Genomic DNA, 15,014 nt, shown 5'->3' on the forward strand with positions numbered 1-15,014 from the left:
ATGACTCAATGACTTTAAATGTAATGTATGTCTCCCTTTATCTTATCTATCCAGGTAAGCTATGTGACAGCCAACAAACTTACATTAAAAAAAAAAATACACAGCTTTGTATTTCATTAATTTTTAATACAATTTATAGAAAGTTTTGACTAATTTGAAGCAAAGATTAGATTTGTAGAACATTTAACCAACAAGGTTAAATAACCAACAGAACAAATAACTATTAGAAATATAAGATCTAATGAAGGTTGGAACTCTTTACTTATCTAATGAGATGATTAACTGTGCATCTGGTAGCCTTTCAGGTCCTCTGTGTGCACCTATCTGACAGCAAAGTGAAAGGGCATGGATAGTGTCTGTCCCAGCAAGCAAATCATTTGGAAAAAGTCATAGTTGTAGATCAAAGATTTTTCACTCTATCTAGGCTGATTTAAACCTACCAACCCAGGTTTTGTCTACAGACAAAACCAGTCCAAAAATAAGAGAGCAATTCTTTAGGATCCAAAGATAATAAGGGAAGGGAGAAAGGGAAGATTCAGAAAAGAAGCAGACTGGCAGAATCTTGATATACATAGGCCAAGACAGCTGCTTTATATCCCAGCTTTATCTCACATGTTTAAAGGAAAAGTTTCCATTCCTTAGATCATCAAATATTATTTCATTTATACTACACAGACGTATTCTATATGTAGATTAGAGCCAATGAAGGATTTTTGTTGTTGTTATTTAACCACTACCAGGAATCAGAGAAACCTCTCAGCACATCACTTTTACTTGAATTCACAGTGTTTAAAGGAAGGAATAGGCTAGATTGTTTTAACATTTTCATTAAAAATACCACAAAGTCTATTAAAAATTTCCTGTAATTGTAGCAGAAAATGGATTCAAGATTACTACTACTACTAATAATACAGATGGAGTGCTGCAGAACCTATATATTTCAAGAAAAACAGATGTTGAAAAGAACTAGTTTTCCTGAAGTGTAACAAAAACTTACCTACAGTATGCTTAACTGATAAATTTTAAACAGAGATCCACAAAATGTCTCATACGGACTGAAAGAAATATGGAACGTAACACCAAGTTATATTTTGAACTAAGCACAGCTCAGTACTGGCCCAATCAACATCCCTCCTCTCCATCATCTGTTTTGTAAATGTCTGGCACTGATCGCAGGAGAAAGTAGCAGAGGGAGTGGGGATGGCTCTGAGATCCCAAGAAACATTCCACACGTAAGTCAGTACTATTATCTTATGAAACAAAGGAAACCACATCTTCTTTAAAGCAAACAATTCAATGTTACAAATGGAACTGAATGCAACTGAAATCAAAAGTCTTGACTTATCTAGCATCAAGTTTAATAGTAACAATCTTGATTTTCTATCTTCTGGAAGTGATATTAAAGGCCAGTAAAAGTTTGCTTCTCAAAGATGGAGAAGACATAAGTAATAATCCACTAATTATATAATCCTCCCATAAATCATTAAAAATTGGCTCTAGTAAAAGCACACTTTCATTTGTTGGAAATTATAGTAAGTAATGACGTCAACATTATTAAACAGGAAAAATATAACATATACCTCAGAGTACATTAGTAAGTTAAAATTGTTAATATGAATGAAAGAAGGAAGAAAGGAAAGATGAAGGAAGGAAGGAAAGAAGATAGACAAGGTAGACTTCAATTTGTTCAAACTTTTCAGAACTGTCTTATAGAAATAAAGGAATGTGACTGCTGCAACTCAAAAATGTGTATATTTCTTGGTAAAGTTAAAAGACATAAGTGAAAATATAGTAAATTCAATGAAATACCTTCTGAAAAATAATCGCCAATTTAACTTAGACTGTCTTAACACTGCATATCCTAGCTCAATAATGTTGCATTTACATTTCAGTCAGGCTAAAAACTGCTCACTTCCATTTTCCTGAATACAAGTTCTTTGCTCTATCATTGTCCACTTGATGATGTTACCTTACGAATAGCTTAATAAAGTACTCATATACACAGTTGGTACTAAACTTCGGAAAAAAACATCTTCTGTATTTTCAATTGTCTCAACTTACTAAACTATACAGATTTAGACTTGTAAAAGCTTAATAAGTGTAAATATCACTAATCAAATATATTATCCAAGGTAACCCAAACAAATTTAATTCCACAAAACAATATTCAAAGGTACATAAAAGTATTTTTCAATAGAGTTTGACGCTTCAGTAATGCAAAGTTAAGGCCATTCCTTTGACTTTACAGAACACTAAATTTAAACTGTTCAAACGAGAACAATATCCTTGGCTTACCCATCAATGTGATTACAAAGTTTGAATTTCTTTTTTTGTTTTAAGCTATTTTGTGAAAGAAATTTAAAAAAACAACTTGTTTTGGCAGTATGACTGACCATTTAAAGTAATAGGAACTATTGTGAACTGCTCAAAGAAAACACTGAATTACTGATTATTCTCCAGATTGATTTCAGAGTCATAATTATCAGTAGTTTACAAAGAATTTCTCTGACACTTAGGAGTTTTGGAAAATTAGATCATTTGACAGAGAATGAAAGAGAATGTGATTTTACTTTGACTTTTAATACAATGTGCATCATATAATCCTAACAGTTGGTGCTGTTAAAGCTTCTTACAGATATTTTAATATCTTCATCAATGAACTTTTATCAATTAATACACTAACAAAATATGTTTGGATTATTCTTGTTTTTACTGGAATAGTTTTTAAATGTGGGAATTTAATAGTTACTTATTTTCCCTTTTACACCTTGATCCCCTAAAAGAAAGAATTTTCTTCTTAAAAATATTAAGCATTTCTATAAATACACTGAATGATTAAGCATATAAGAACCAAACATTTAGCAACTTGCAGTGATATTTTTAAAGTCAGATTTTAGAGGATAAGAATATATTCAGGTAAACATGTGATCTTTTGTTTTCCCAAAAGTATAAATCCTTCAGACAGTTGATATTTTTAAGTCAATAATCTGGTTATTTTTTTAAATAATTCTAAAATATTTTCCTGGAAAACCAAAACATATAAAGTTTCCATACTCTTTAGGAAAGATGATTAAAATATGATATGCTGTTTCTAGGGATAATAAATTAATGGGTATCTTTTAAGTCCCAGTGATATGGTAGAGTAAAACCTGCTCTGAAGTTTAACTCAGCACATTTCTAAGTAAAGAGCAGCAAAAAATAAAACAGTTTAAGGATTTTGAATTCCCTGGAAATGTAAACAGGATTATAACTGTCAGATGTACAGAAGCACTGGCTTCGGCCATTAGTTTGGTTTTGCTCTGAGAAACACAACGTGAACTACTGAATCATTTCTTTTCAAATCCATACATTCCCTGCAGCAGTTCAAGCTTCATCAGCAGTGCAAGAATGTATAAAAATGACAGGCAAAGAGCATCAGTTTTCTTTTTCTCTCATACTGTTTGCCTGCAAATGGAAGACAGGGTTGTTTCTCAAAGAACTTAAGTTGAGGTTGTTTAAGTCAATTGCTGAAGGAAAATATGGGTGAATTCTTATGCAATAAAGTCTTGTAATTGGATAAACTGAGAAAATCAAGCATGTAGTATTATTCCAGAATAAAGTATTATAAGATTAACATTCTAACTTACTTGCCCATCATTCTTCAATTAGAAATATTTTCAGCTTTTTAAGTATTCTGTCAATTCATCACCTTATTTTAGCACCATTCATACTGTACCTGGTTCTGCTTCTGACTTTAAATATAAAAAACCCTTCAAATTAAAATATACAATTTTTTTCAAAAATATTGTATTTGTATAAAGAGTTAAAATTTTTATTCCCCAGTTTCTGTACGCATAAGTGTTTCACTGCAAAGGGAAATTCAATTAATAATTAAAAGTTTATTTAACCACGACCAAGTAAACATAGGATCTAATGTGTGACCTGGCTACTCTTCTGGAGCTTAAACATTCACATTTTTCAAAAACTAGCATGGTAATTGCTGTAATTTGATTCACTTGTTTTTAAGGAAATGGGAACTTTTCAGACTAAAGTTTAAACATACATATTTGAGTTTATAGTAACTAAAAACATGCCCACCTCAGTATTATCATCTATAGTCTCATAAAATGTTCCTAGTATAATGATGATGAAGGTAAATCCTAGGGAAGTCTGAAGGTTATGGGCTACATGAAATCCAAAACAAAATATTCAGATCACACACTGCATGTCCTCCTTCTCTTTTTAGGAATGTCTGTAGCCAGACCAACATGATAAGTCTGGGCAGAAGCATGCTGATGTTGGCACTGCCTAAACCAAACAAACAAGATGTTTAACAGTCAAATAAAATGTCCTGCGGCCTCCCTAATGAATTTGTCAAGGACCATCAGATTCCGCTCCCCCTCTTTTGCCTCATTAACTCAAGTATGATGAGGCGGATTATAACAAGAGAATACAGATCAATCGGTCTGAAGACTTGAAGTGGCTTTTAGCCTCTAGAGTTTCTTTCTCTCACTTGGTCTCCTTTAATAGAATACGGTATCTCCTGCAGAAGGGGCTGCCACTTCGTTTTAATACACCATCAAGGAGCTGCTGATGGACTTCTATACTAACATACATAAAAGCAGAGGTGACAGGGGCTCTTCAATTACAGCCTCCTCGGATACCGTTTCCCCCTTCAATTATTCAACCAGAGGAAGAGCGGATCCGCAAACACACAGCTGAAGCTGCTCTGAGAGTGGAGGCAGCCAGTGAGTTGGGGTGGGGGAGGGGGGAGGAAGGGAACCAGCAAGAGGGAGCATTATTTGCTGGAAGTGTTTAAGTTTATTGCTCAAATGATGTTTCTAATTAGTACCATGGCAATAAATTAAAGTCGCCTTTGTTTAACTGATTTATTATTTACTAGAGCATCTACCTCGGACAGGGTAAATTGGTAATGAATTGTTTTTAAATCAAAACATTTGTAACGTTTATCATCCCTCGGCCTCAGTATGTAAAAGTGGGCCAGTGAGGGGACAAGAGTGGGACGCGGCTTGGCCGTGCTGGCCGAGCCGCGAGGAGAGGAGGCGGGGGTGTCGGGCGAGCGGCGGCGAGAAGCTCCGCGCGGCCCGGGCCGCCCCACCCGGGAAGGGCGCGCGGACGCGGGACGGCGCCGTCACCCGGGGCCTCGGACACGCACTCGCTCCCCGGGGCGTCGCGGCCCGGGCGGTCCACGCGCCAGGGCTGGGCGGCTCAGACTGGGGGCGAGGGGAGAGGGTCGAGGAGGGCAGGCTCCGCACCTCCGGCCCCGCCGCCAGTCTCCGCCCAGCAACCGCCCTCGGGAGAAGCCGCGCGGGATCCTCCGGCGGGGTTCACGCCGCTCCCGCCGCCAAGTGCCCCTCCTGCCACTGACACTGCCCAGAGCGCCGCTGCGGCCGCGGCCAACTGCCCGGGTGCCAGCAGAACCCGGGCGCCCACGCGCGCGGACCGCCGGTTCCGTTCATCCTCCCGCAGCCCGGGGTCCGACGCCGGCCGCATGCCCGGGAAGGCGGGAGACCGCCGGAGCCCGCGGCCGCCGCCGCCGGCGCCGCCGCCACTCCCGAGAAGTCACTACAGCTCGGCGTCCCGGAGTCCCGCGGACTGCTCCTTCCAACCCCGGCTGCAGAGATAGATGGCGGAAAACAAATCTTAACTTGATTCAAAAAGGACAAAAAGGGCAAACTTCATTAGAAAGAGACTTATAGCAACAAGAGTGAAGGGGTGAGAAGATGCCAGTGGTCTGCACCAGACGTGTCAGAAAGAACCAAGCGGTCCAAGTGTCTGACAGCAAGTACCTGATAAAACAAACTTCCCCTCTGCAACTGAATTCAGGTTCACCTGGTTCAGCCTTAAGAGAGCAAGTCAAACCTTCCCACGAGATTTTGCAAAGCCGCATACAGTTTGCAAAATGAAGTCTTAGCACAAGCGGCTTCACAGATTTTCATTGTTATAGCATTATCGGAGAACATAAGGTCCAAAATCTAACTAAAAGCATTCCCATCTACTTGATGTGTCCTAAAAAGACTCAGAATCCACACACCTGGGGTTCAAACATAAACCTTCAATTCTAAGCAAATCAGAAACACTGTTACAGCTTTTTCAACCAAAAGTACCTAAAGGCTACCATGGGTTTAGCTTGAAAGGCTAATACATAGACTAAAAGCACATGCATGAGTTTCACCGAAATGCCAAGGGAGGAGCAAACCATCTGTGTAATCAATAACAGGATAGTTTATAGATTTTTGCAGCAGTTAAGTCTTTTAAAACCAAGAGTCAATTATGAAAATAAAATGATTTCACAAGAGAAATTCTGTACTGCCTGAAAAATATATTCAAAATTAGATTTATAATATAAACATTTTAAGAAAACTTTAACTCAGGTTCACATTTACTTCCCTTCATTTTTATTAAGTTCCAAATAATTTTAGTGGCTTATTTTAAAAGTATATCCAACAAAATTCTACCATATATAAATCTGCACCATTTCTCACAACTTATATTTTCTCTCTAATAAGTTAGTTCTTGAAACAATTAATATTAAATGTATCAATCTTAATTATGAAGTAATTATCAAACAAGGTACTTGCACTATTTGTGTCCTGCCTTGTTTTTCAACAGCATATGGAAATTACTGAAAAGAGATTTACGATTACAAACCTTCACCCCATGTCCACTCCTCCCCCCCAACTGCCCAACTGGCGCACGAACAGCAATTGCTAGGGTTCTTGGCAACAATGGGAGGGAGGGCAAGAAAAGGAAGACTTCGCCTGAGGAGAAAATCTAGAAAAATTTAGGTCCTTTCCCAGATTTCCCTTCCTCCTTCCGTTTGCCTTGAAGCGAAAGTAATTTTGTTAGAGTTTGCACCTTCTTCACAATGCTGATAGGAAAGGAAAAAAAAAACAAAAAGTGAACCTTTCTGAACCACTGCTACTCTCCCTTGAATCATTCCAGCCATCTCCAAGAAGTCCCTTCTCTATATACTCTTTTTCTTCCTGGCAATTGATAAGGGAGGAGGATAAAGAAGAGGGGGATGTAAAATGTGTGTAAGCGTTTGACTTCTACTCTCTCCTCCTATTTTCTTACTTCTCTCTTTCCTCCCTTTCTTTATCAAGGGCAGCGGTGGCTGCTACTGTTTGCCAAGCATGCCTGTCTTCTCTCTGGGATTGGCTACAGCACTGACAGCTCGGATAGCGATTGTAGGAACTGAAGCTCCACCCCCCTCATGATGGTCCAGGACCATTCATAAACTAAATAACTCCAGGAAACAGCAAGGGAAGAGAGAGAGATTTGGGGGGGGGGGGGAGCGGGGGGGGGAGAAAGAGGGAGAGAGGGAAAAAGACAGGGAGAGAAAGGAAGGGAGGGGGAGACGGAGGGAGGGAGAAGGAGAGAGAGAGAGAGAGACATCGGAGGGGAGGAGGGAGAGACGATTCAGAAAGTGGAATCTGCAGAAGCAACCTAAAGGGGGAGGAGAAGAAAAATCCTGAAGTCGTTATAACTAAACCCCAGATGCAACGCAAGCAAGGACTTCGTCACACTAAAACAGATTCTGTAAGAGCCAGATTTATAAATTACGAAGCAGAAATGAAAATCAAAGAACTTCCAGAGGTTTGCACCTAGAGAAAGACAAGAAGAACCCACTGCAAACAAGCCAACCCAGTCCAAACAACGCCTCCAGTAGGAAAAGAGGAAAACCGCTACCAGAGGACCCCCTGAGCGGAGACCAGACCTACACACTGGGAGTGCAGGGCGTTTAGAACCTCTGAGCGTGCTGCGGGCTGAGTTGCACTTCGCTGCTCTCTGGACATTAATTACACCCTTCACCTTCCATTTGGGGGAGGGTGAGGAGAAAAGCACTCACCTAAGCTGAATAAAGAAGTGCTACCAGCGTGAGAGAGAAGTTTAAGAATGAAACACTGAATGTTTTGCTTTTATTTTTAAATTTACTTCGGCACTTAACAGACCTCATTTCCAGATTTCTGGACCATCTCCGCTGCAGACGTCAAGCCTAACCTCTTGGTAACCTGAATTTTTCCGTCTCACCCTGTCTTTCCCCACCCCCCTTCTTTCCCTTCATCTTCACAGCAGCCACATCTTCATTTCACTTATCAAGAGAAAGGAAAAAAAAAAAAGTCCTTACAGGTACTTTTCTTTTTCAAAGATTTTTTTTTTTTCTTCTTATTTTCTGGAGAAGAAAAAGGCTTTCAAAAGAGGGGAAAGAAAGCGCTAGACGGCTGAAACATCAGCCGGTCAGCCCAGGTGGAAACAAGAGTGAAAGTGGGGCTCAGGGGGAGTGCAGTGCCTCTTTCACAAGCCGCAGGGCCACCACCAGCGCCTGAGCCTTGGATCCCTCAACGTATTGCGAGACGCCGGTGTACAGCCCGGACCTGTGCCCCAACATGATCGCCGCTCAGGCCAAGCTGGTTTACCAGCTCAATAAATACTACACCGAGCGCTGCCAGGCGCGCAAGGCGGCCATCGCCAAGACCATCCGAGAGGTCTGTAAGGTGGTCTCGGACGTGCTCAAGGAGGTGGAGGTGCAGGAGCCTCGCTTCATCAGCTCCCTGAGCGAGATCGATGCCCGCTACGAGGGTCTGGAGGTCATCTCGCCTACGGAATTCGAGGTGGTGCTCTACCTAAACCAGATGGGCGTCTTCAACTTCGTGGACGACGGCTCGCTGCCCGGCTGTGCGGTGCTCAAACTGAGCGATGGGCGGAAGCGGAGCATGTCTCTCTGGGTCGAGTTCATCACGGCGTCCGGCTACCTCTCGGCACGCAAGATCCGCTCCCGTTTCCAGACGCTGGTGGCTCAGGCGGTGGACAAGTGCAGCTACCGGGATGTGGTCAAGATGATCGCGGATACCAGCGAAGTCAAGTTGCGCATCAGGGAGCGCTACGTGGTGCAAATCACTCCTGCGTTCAAGTGCACCGGTATCTGGCCCCGCAGCGCGGCACAGTGGCCGATGCCCCACATCCCCTGGCCTGGCCCCAATCGGGTGGCGGAGGTCAAGGCCGAAGGGTTCAACTTGCTCTCTAAGGAGTGCTACTCGCTGACCGGCAAGCAGAGCTCCGCCGAGAGCGACGCCTGGGTGCTCCAGTTTGGGGAAGCTGAAAACCGTCTGCTGATGGGCGGCTGCCGAAACAAGTGTCTCTCGGTGCTGAAGACGCTGCGGGACCGCCACCTGGAGCTGCCCGGCCAGCCGCTCAATAACTACCACATGAAGACGCTGCTGCTGTACGAGTGCGAGAAGCATCCGCGGGAAACGGACTGGGACGAGGCGTGCCTTGGAGACCGGCTCAACGGCATCCTGCTGCAGCTCATCTCCTGCCTGCAGTGCCGCCGCTGCCCCCACTACTTTCTGCCCAACCTCGACCTTTTCCAGGGCAAGCCCCACTCGGCCCTGGAGAGCGCTGCCAAGCAGACCTGGAGGTTGGCCAGGGAAATTCTCACCAATCCCAAAAGCCTGGACAAACTATAGGGTGCTGCGGACTGCTTGAAAAGCGACACAGACGGGAATGCTCTCAAACACACGACAGACACACAACTCGGCGACAAACTGCGAGAACTCCAGACACAAACTTTTCTGTTAGCCACCTAAGAGGAACGGAACCCGGCAGAAGACTTCCTTAATTCACAAGCAAACAAAAAGGAGAGCAAACCCACCACCCAACCAAAATCACATTCTTGCACAAAAGTGATCGTTTTCTTCCAAACAATGTGAATTTAAAAGGTCACACAAAAGAAGCAATCGGGCTTTGCCACCACAAAATGAAACCCAAGGTACATTTTCAAATCAAAATATAGTCGTTTCTTCCTTTTCCTCCTCTCCCCCTCTTCTCTCTCTCCCTCTCCTACCCTCCCCACTTTGTTTTGGGTTGCCTGAATGTTGTCACCAAGTGAAAAAAAAAAAAGTATTTAATTATATGTAAAGTTCCTCTTTTAAACAAAGTTTTGCTGATGTTAACTGTATCTCAGTGCCAATGTCAAATGTGCCCCTCCTTCTCCCACACCTCTTCCCTCACCCTAAGCAGTCTTGTTGAAAACAGTAATAAAAATATGACTTTACATTGTAATTGACTGATTGTGGATTGTTCTTAAATGAAGGCAGGTGAGAGCACAGTTTATAATTTATAATATAAAGATGTGAACTTGAGGAACTAAATGCAAGAAGCTTCCATATTAACTCCAGTCTGCAAAATTTACAAATGTAGAACATTTTGTAAATTTAACCATTCAAGTTTCCACCAAGATATTTAGAAAAAGGAAAATATTAATTTTACACAACTATATGTTTGTACTGTAGATATTCAGATTAAAAGTAGTATCTTATTTCACACTTGAAAAAAGTACAGATTTTGTATGGAAGAACTAATTCTGATCCTAATCTTTAAAGAAAAAGTTTTTTCACATTAAAAATTAAGAGACTTGCCCCCTTATGCTATAATTTTAAAAAATCTAGAGCCTGAATTACAAAAGAAATCTTCTGAATAGTTAACACAATGAGTTAATATTTAGCCTCCAATCATTTGTTCTCTTCAAGTTTTAAATAATATGAACTCAACAATTAAATCAGCAACAGTAAAAGAGAATAAAATGGATACAGCAATTTTCCTTTTCCCCAGCAAATGGTGAAATGAACAATCCAGATTTATTAATTATTTCAAGTTTTTAAATGCCTTAGTGATAAATGCTATAACTATGATCATCTTTTTAGAATCCAAATCCCAGAATTATTCAGAAGTAGCTTATAGGCAATTTAAATTTTAAAAAGTGTTTGATACTATTTTTATGACCAAAGAAAAATTATGAGTAGGCTCCTCCTCTTTCTGCCTTTCTAATGTATTCATTTCAAGGTTTCAACTTTAACAAAGGTTTCTTTTTAATTCAAGGAAATAACGGATTACAAAATTAAATAATTAATAAAACTGAAAGCATCCCCAAGGTTCTTCTTTATGCTGGAGATTACTGTATACTCTATTAGACAGGTACAGGTACTGAATACATGTCAGATTTTGCCCTTTAATATCTAAAATTTATTCTTTGAATTAGCCCATTTTTTAACTTACTGAGAAAATCCATGAATGAGAGATACAAAGTAAAATGTTCTACAAAGCAATTTTAAAGATCAGAGGAAGAAGTCAGAGAAGGGGTCTCAGGGTATGGAGGGATGAGCAGCAGGGCAGCAGAGATGGATGAAAACAAGGCAGCTCCTCAGAGCTCTAGTTCACCGGGTGAAGCAGGCTTCAGTGTTTAAGATTCCCAGGTAAAAATCCCAGAGCAAAGACCAGTTATGAGTTAGAAATATAAACTCCAATGTTATCAGTTCTGAAATCATCTCCCCTCTTTCAACCTATACTAGACCTTTCTCAGGTCTCTCTTCCTGCAGACGTAGAACAAACACTGTAACAATAACTAGGTCAGGCATATATACCAGTTTTTTAAATAACACAAATGAATTTATTCTCCAGGGAAAATGTTCTGATTTTTAAGAACAATTTCAAAGCAAGCAGAAAGTACTTACATTTACAAAGAAATGACGTAAGGGCACAGTGTTTAGTTGAAAAGATAAAAATGACATTTTAAAATGACCGTTTTTTCACTCACGAAAGTATATAAAGCATTAGACATGTCTCCTCCCAAATATGCCAGGAAAAAAGTTTTAAGAAACAAAAATTCCCCCAAATTCAGTATCTTTTTCCCATCCTTATTTAATGTAATGCAGGTATCACCAGCAAGAGAAGAAAAAACTCCAGTCCCTCAATTAAAAAAGCACCAACATTTATCCAAAATCAAAAATTCTTCAAATAATGGGCTGAAACATTTTACTAATATAAAGTAGCTACAGTTTTGATTTCTGTACATTTGGCAGGATGCAGCAGTACAAGGTCTGTGATTAGGCTCAAAGATCCTATATTACACAAGCAGTGGGGGAAAAAATAATTTAATGATGCTGCACAGAAAAAGATTAGACAGAAACAGAAGTTATAACTTCCCCCAAAAAGAGTCAATAACTTCAAAGAGCCTAATCATAAAGATTGGCAGAGGTTTTAACAATAAGAACAACGCATTAGATACTTTTAAAATAAATCACATTTTAGACTTTACGCCATGTATGTCCAAAAACATAATAGAATATTTTGAATTAAATTTTGGCCTTTCACACTTACAAATTACTATAAATTAGAGCGTTTGAGTAAGTTTGGTTACTTTCCTTTCCTAAAGAAACTAAAACAGGTTTTCAGACATCTCAGCCATATAACAAAGTAGAAATTTTTTCTAGCTGATATAATTTCAGAATGAAAGTTTTCTCTACATTGGATTAGCTGCATTCTCAAACTCAAAACAATCAGTTCCAGCACAGACTTCCTTTCATACAGCCTACCATGGCCCATCTTAATAAAAGCAGCAATGCTGAACCCAAGGGCTATAAACATGCGTAAGACAAGAGATGATTTGTAAAGTTTTAAAAAATGATAACATTTTCATTAGGAATGACTTTGAAACTCTTCTAAGTCACTAAATTTTAATAATTCAGATGTTTACAAATTCAAAGAATTTCCTACCAGTAAACTCAAGAAAAAAACACACATGTATGTGTGTGGACATACACCACACATGACACACACACTAAGAGCCTGTAAAAGGAATTATTCTATGTTTAAAAACCTCTTCTCTTTCTACAGGTTACTTACTTTGCTCATTTTAAGAGAGACTCAGAACAAATTCTACCATTCCCTTTCATGAAATAAACCTAATTTTGGCTTTACGTCTGTGCTACAAATGTCTCTTAGTAAAATAAAGTTGCCAAGGTCTGAAAAGTAATCAGAAATACATTTTAAAGGGGAAATTACATTTTCATTTAAGAATAGGAAATTATGCAGTGCCTTGTAAAATCAACTATAGGTAATGGGAAACAGAGGTATCTCGCGCACACAAGCCATGCTTGCGTGCATGACAGAGTAGTAAGTCATGTGGACAAAGCAAGGAGAGTGATATATTGGTATTATATCCAGAAAATATAAAGGCTAAACAAAATAATTTCATTCTCAATCTCACTGAATTGTGTAGCTTAATTCACCCTGGACCCTTTGAGGCAAAATATATTTTATAGATGATATTCCCTGAGGTTCTTCCTCCACCCCAGAATGAGCTAATGATAAATGCAATTAAACGGGAATTGTTTCTGAATCTAAATGAACTTCAATAATGTAACTAGCTGGTAAGGGAATCATAAGCTAAAAGAGATAGTTGCCTTGCATACAGGCAGAAGCAATTCATCAAGAAATTCAAGCTCTCTCAGATTTTACTAACGTCAGTCTTACTCAACAGCAGTCCACCATCCCATCATAAGAAAAACAAAAATTCCATAAAAATGAAACCCACTCCTCATCTTCTCACCTTGGGGTCGATTTTCTTGAAGTTAGGGTCTTCTTCATCCACCTCAAAATAGAGTTCGGAGGAGGTGACAGAAAGAGTGCCCTTTACTACGACAGAGGGGGCCACAAGCTGAGCTGGTGCGCTCAGGCTAACGGGACCTGGCAAAAGGAAAAGACAAGCTGGACAAGTTGGAGTGACATTTTTTCAAAAAATAAAGTGGTTTCAGGAAGAAATTTCATATAATTTTTAAATTCTCTCCTCTAGCAAACTGCCTGCCAACCCCTTTTACACTTACAAATTCTGTCCACCCCAAATCTCCCTCTGAAAATGCAAAGTTAGGGTTCCTATGTTAAGAAATCTATATATAAGAGGCGGTTAATCATAACAGCAAACTATAATGCAATTATTTTACAAGGAGTCTGCAAAGCTTTGGTCTAATCTCCTGGTTAGAAGGTGACTCTGCCTAAATAAGTCCATCCACATTCCATTTAGAAAACAAGCCTCAGGCTATCAAACAATATGGAACAACTAGGAACAAGGAAGACTCAATAGGTTTCCAAGGCCAGAGGTTAGCTTAGTGTTTGGCTGAGGTACGATTATAAAAAGACCACCAGCTTATTAGTGAAGCAAGAAACCATATTATCTGATAAAGATTTTGTGCCAAGTTGACACAAAACATCTTCCGTAACAACTTTACCCCATAAAAAATTGGGAAAAATGCTTCTTTTCTAAGCCTGCCCTTCCATTGTTAAATATTGTTCAATGCGTCCAAATCTAATATTAGTGTAGTTCGGGGACTCTGGGAGTAAACAGCTGGAGGGTGGGTTTCCAAGTGAATGAATTTTTATTGGAATAATCAAATCTCCACAGGGCTTATCAAAGAGACAAATCAGCCTGCTACTGAAAACAATGGATTCACTACAGATAGAAGAGCATAAAGTATATTAAAGCCAAACCTAAAATAAGGACTAAAAATAACGATTATACATATATATATACTTATGTAGCGATAGATGTAGTAAGGTTTTGAAATTCCATGGAAATTCCTCATTGGAAAAATCCTATCGGTGAAGAAAAAAGCAAGACAAGACTGGCATTTATAGTCTTGAATTAATATAGTGCCTACAAACAAGGTACACCTATTCAGGTAATCAATGGGTGAATAAGTGTTTCAAAATTCAGATGAATTGACATTTCCATCGATTGTTGGAAGGGTGTTGGTCCTTAATCTCACATCAATCTTAATGTGTGCCAGCAGGACAATAGGAGGGATGCTCTGCAGAGATCAGAGCAGGTTTTGCCCTCTATTCCCAATGTACAAATACATTGTGTTTGCAGATGGGCAGCAGATAACTGCAGAACAGCCATGATTTCCCAAAGCTCATCCCCATAAATGGATGAAATAAGCAGCTATGTGTTCTTTTGCTGTCTCCTTTGCCCTCCGTACATTAGCATGTAATCCTGAGAAGAAATAACATTTTTTCAATCATTCTCAGACATTCAATTACAGGGTAAGCAGACAGCTGCAGGAGCTGGGGCAGCCTAGGTCCTACAGAAGACCCCTGACAATTTCCACTTCATTTCTAACCCACACCACTTTATTAGTGTGGATTACTTCTTAATCCTATTGCCATTGTCAAGATTA

General features: G+C 39.8%; 2 protein-coding genes across 13 annotated transcripts in view; one reads left to right on the top strand and one right to left on the bottom strand.

Moving 5' to 3' along the window:
* The window catches only part of LRBA (LPS responsive beige-like anchor protein), an 803,036-nt gene that overhangs the window by 293,372 nt on the left and 494,650 nt on the right, over positions 1–15,014 (bottom strand). For all 12 annotated transcript variants that reach the window (XM_081543940.1, XM_081543938.1, XM_081543941.1 and 9 more), the window contains one exon: positions 13,391–13,527. In XM_081543940.1, the coding sequence (XP_081400066.1) occupies positions 13,391–13,527 (137 nt within the window). The remainder of the gene's footprint in view (positions 1–13,390; positions 13,528–15,014) is intronic.
* Positions 8,137–12,764, top strand: MAB21L2 (mab-21 like 2). The gene has a single exon (XM_081544044.1). It carries the CDS (start codon positions 8,391–8,393, stop codon positions 9,468–9,470), a length of 1,080 nt encoding a protein of 359 aa, XP_081400170.1. The 5' UTR covers positions 8,137–8,390; the 3' UTR covers positions 9,471–12,764.

The sequence above is a fragment of the Giraffa tippelskirchi genome, chromosome 11, assembly GCF_054371585.1.
Source record: "Giraffa tippelskirchi isolate mGirTip1 chromosome 11, T2T-mGirTip1v1.2.pri, whole genome shotgun sequence".
Classification (NCBI taxonomy): domain Eukaryota; kingdom Metazoa; phylum Chordata; class Mammalia; order Artiodactyla; family Giraffidae; genus Giraffa; species Giraffa tippelskirchi.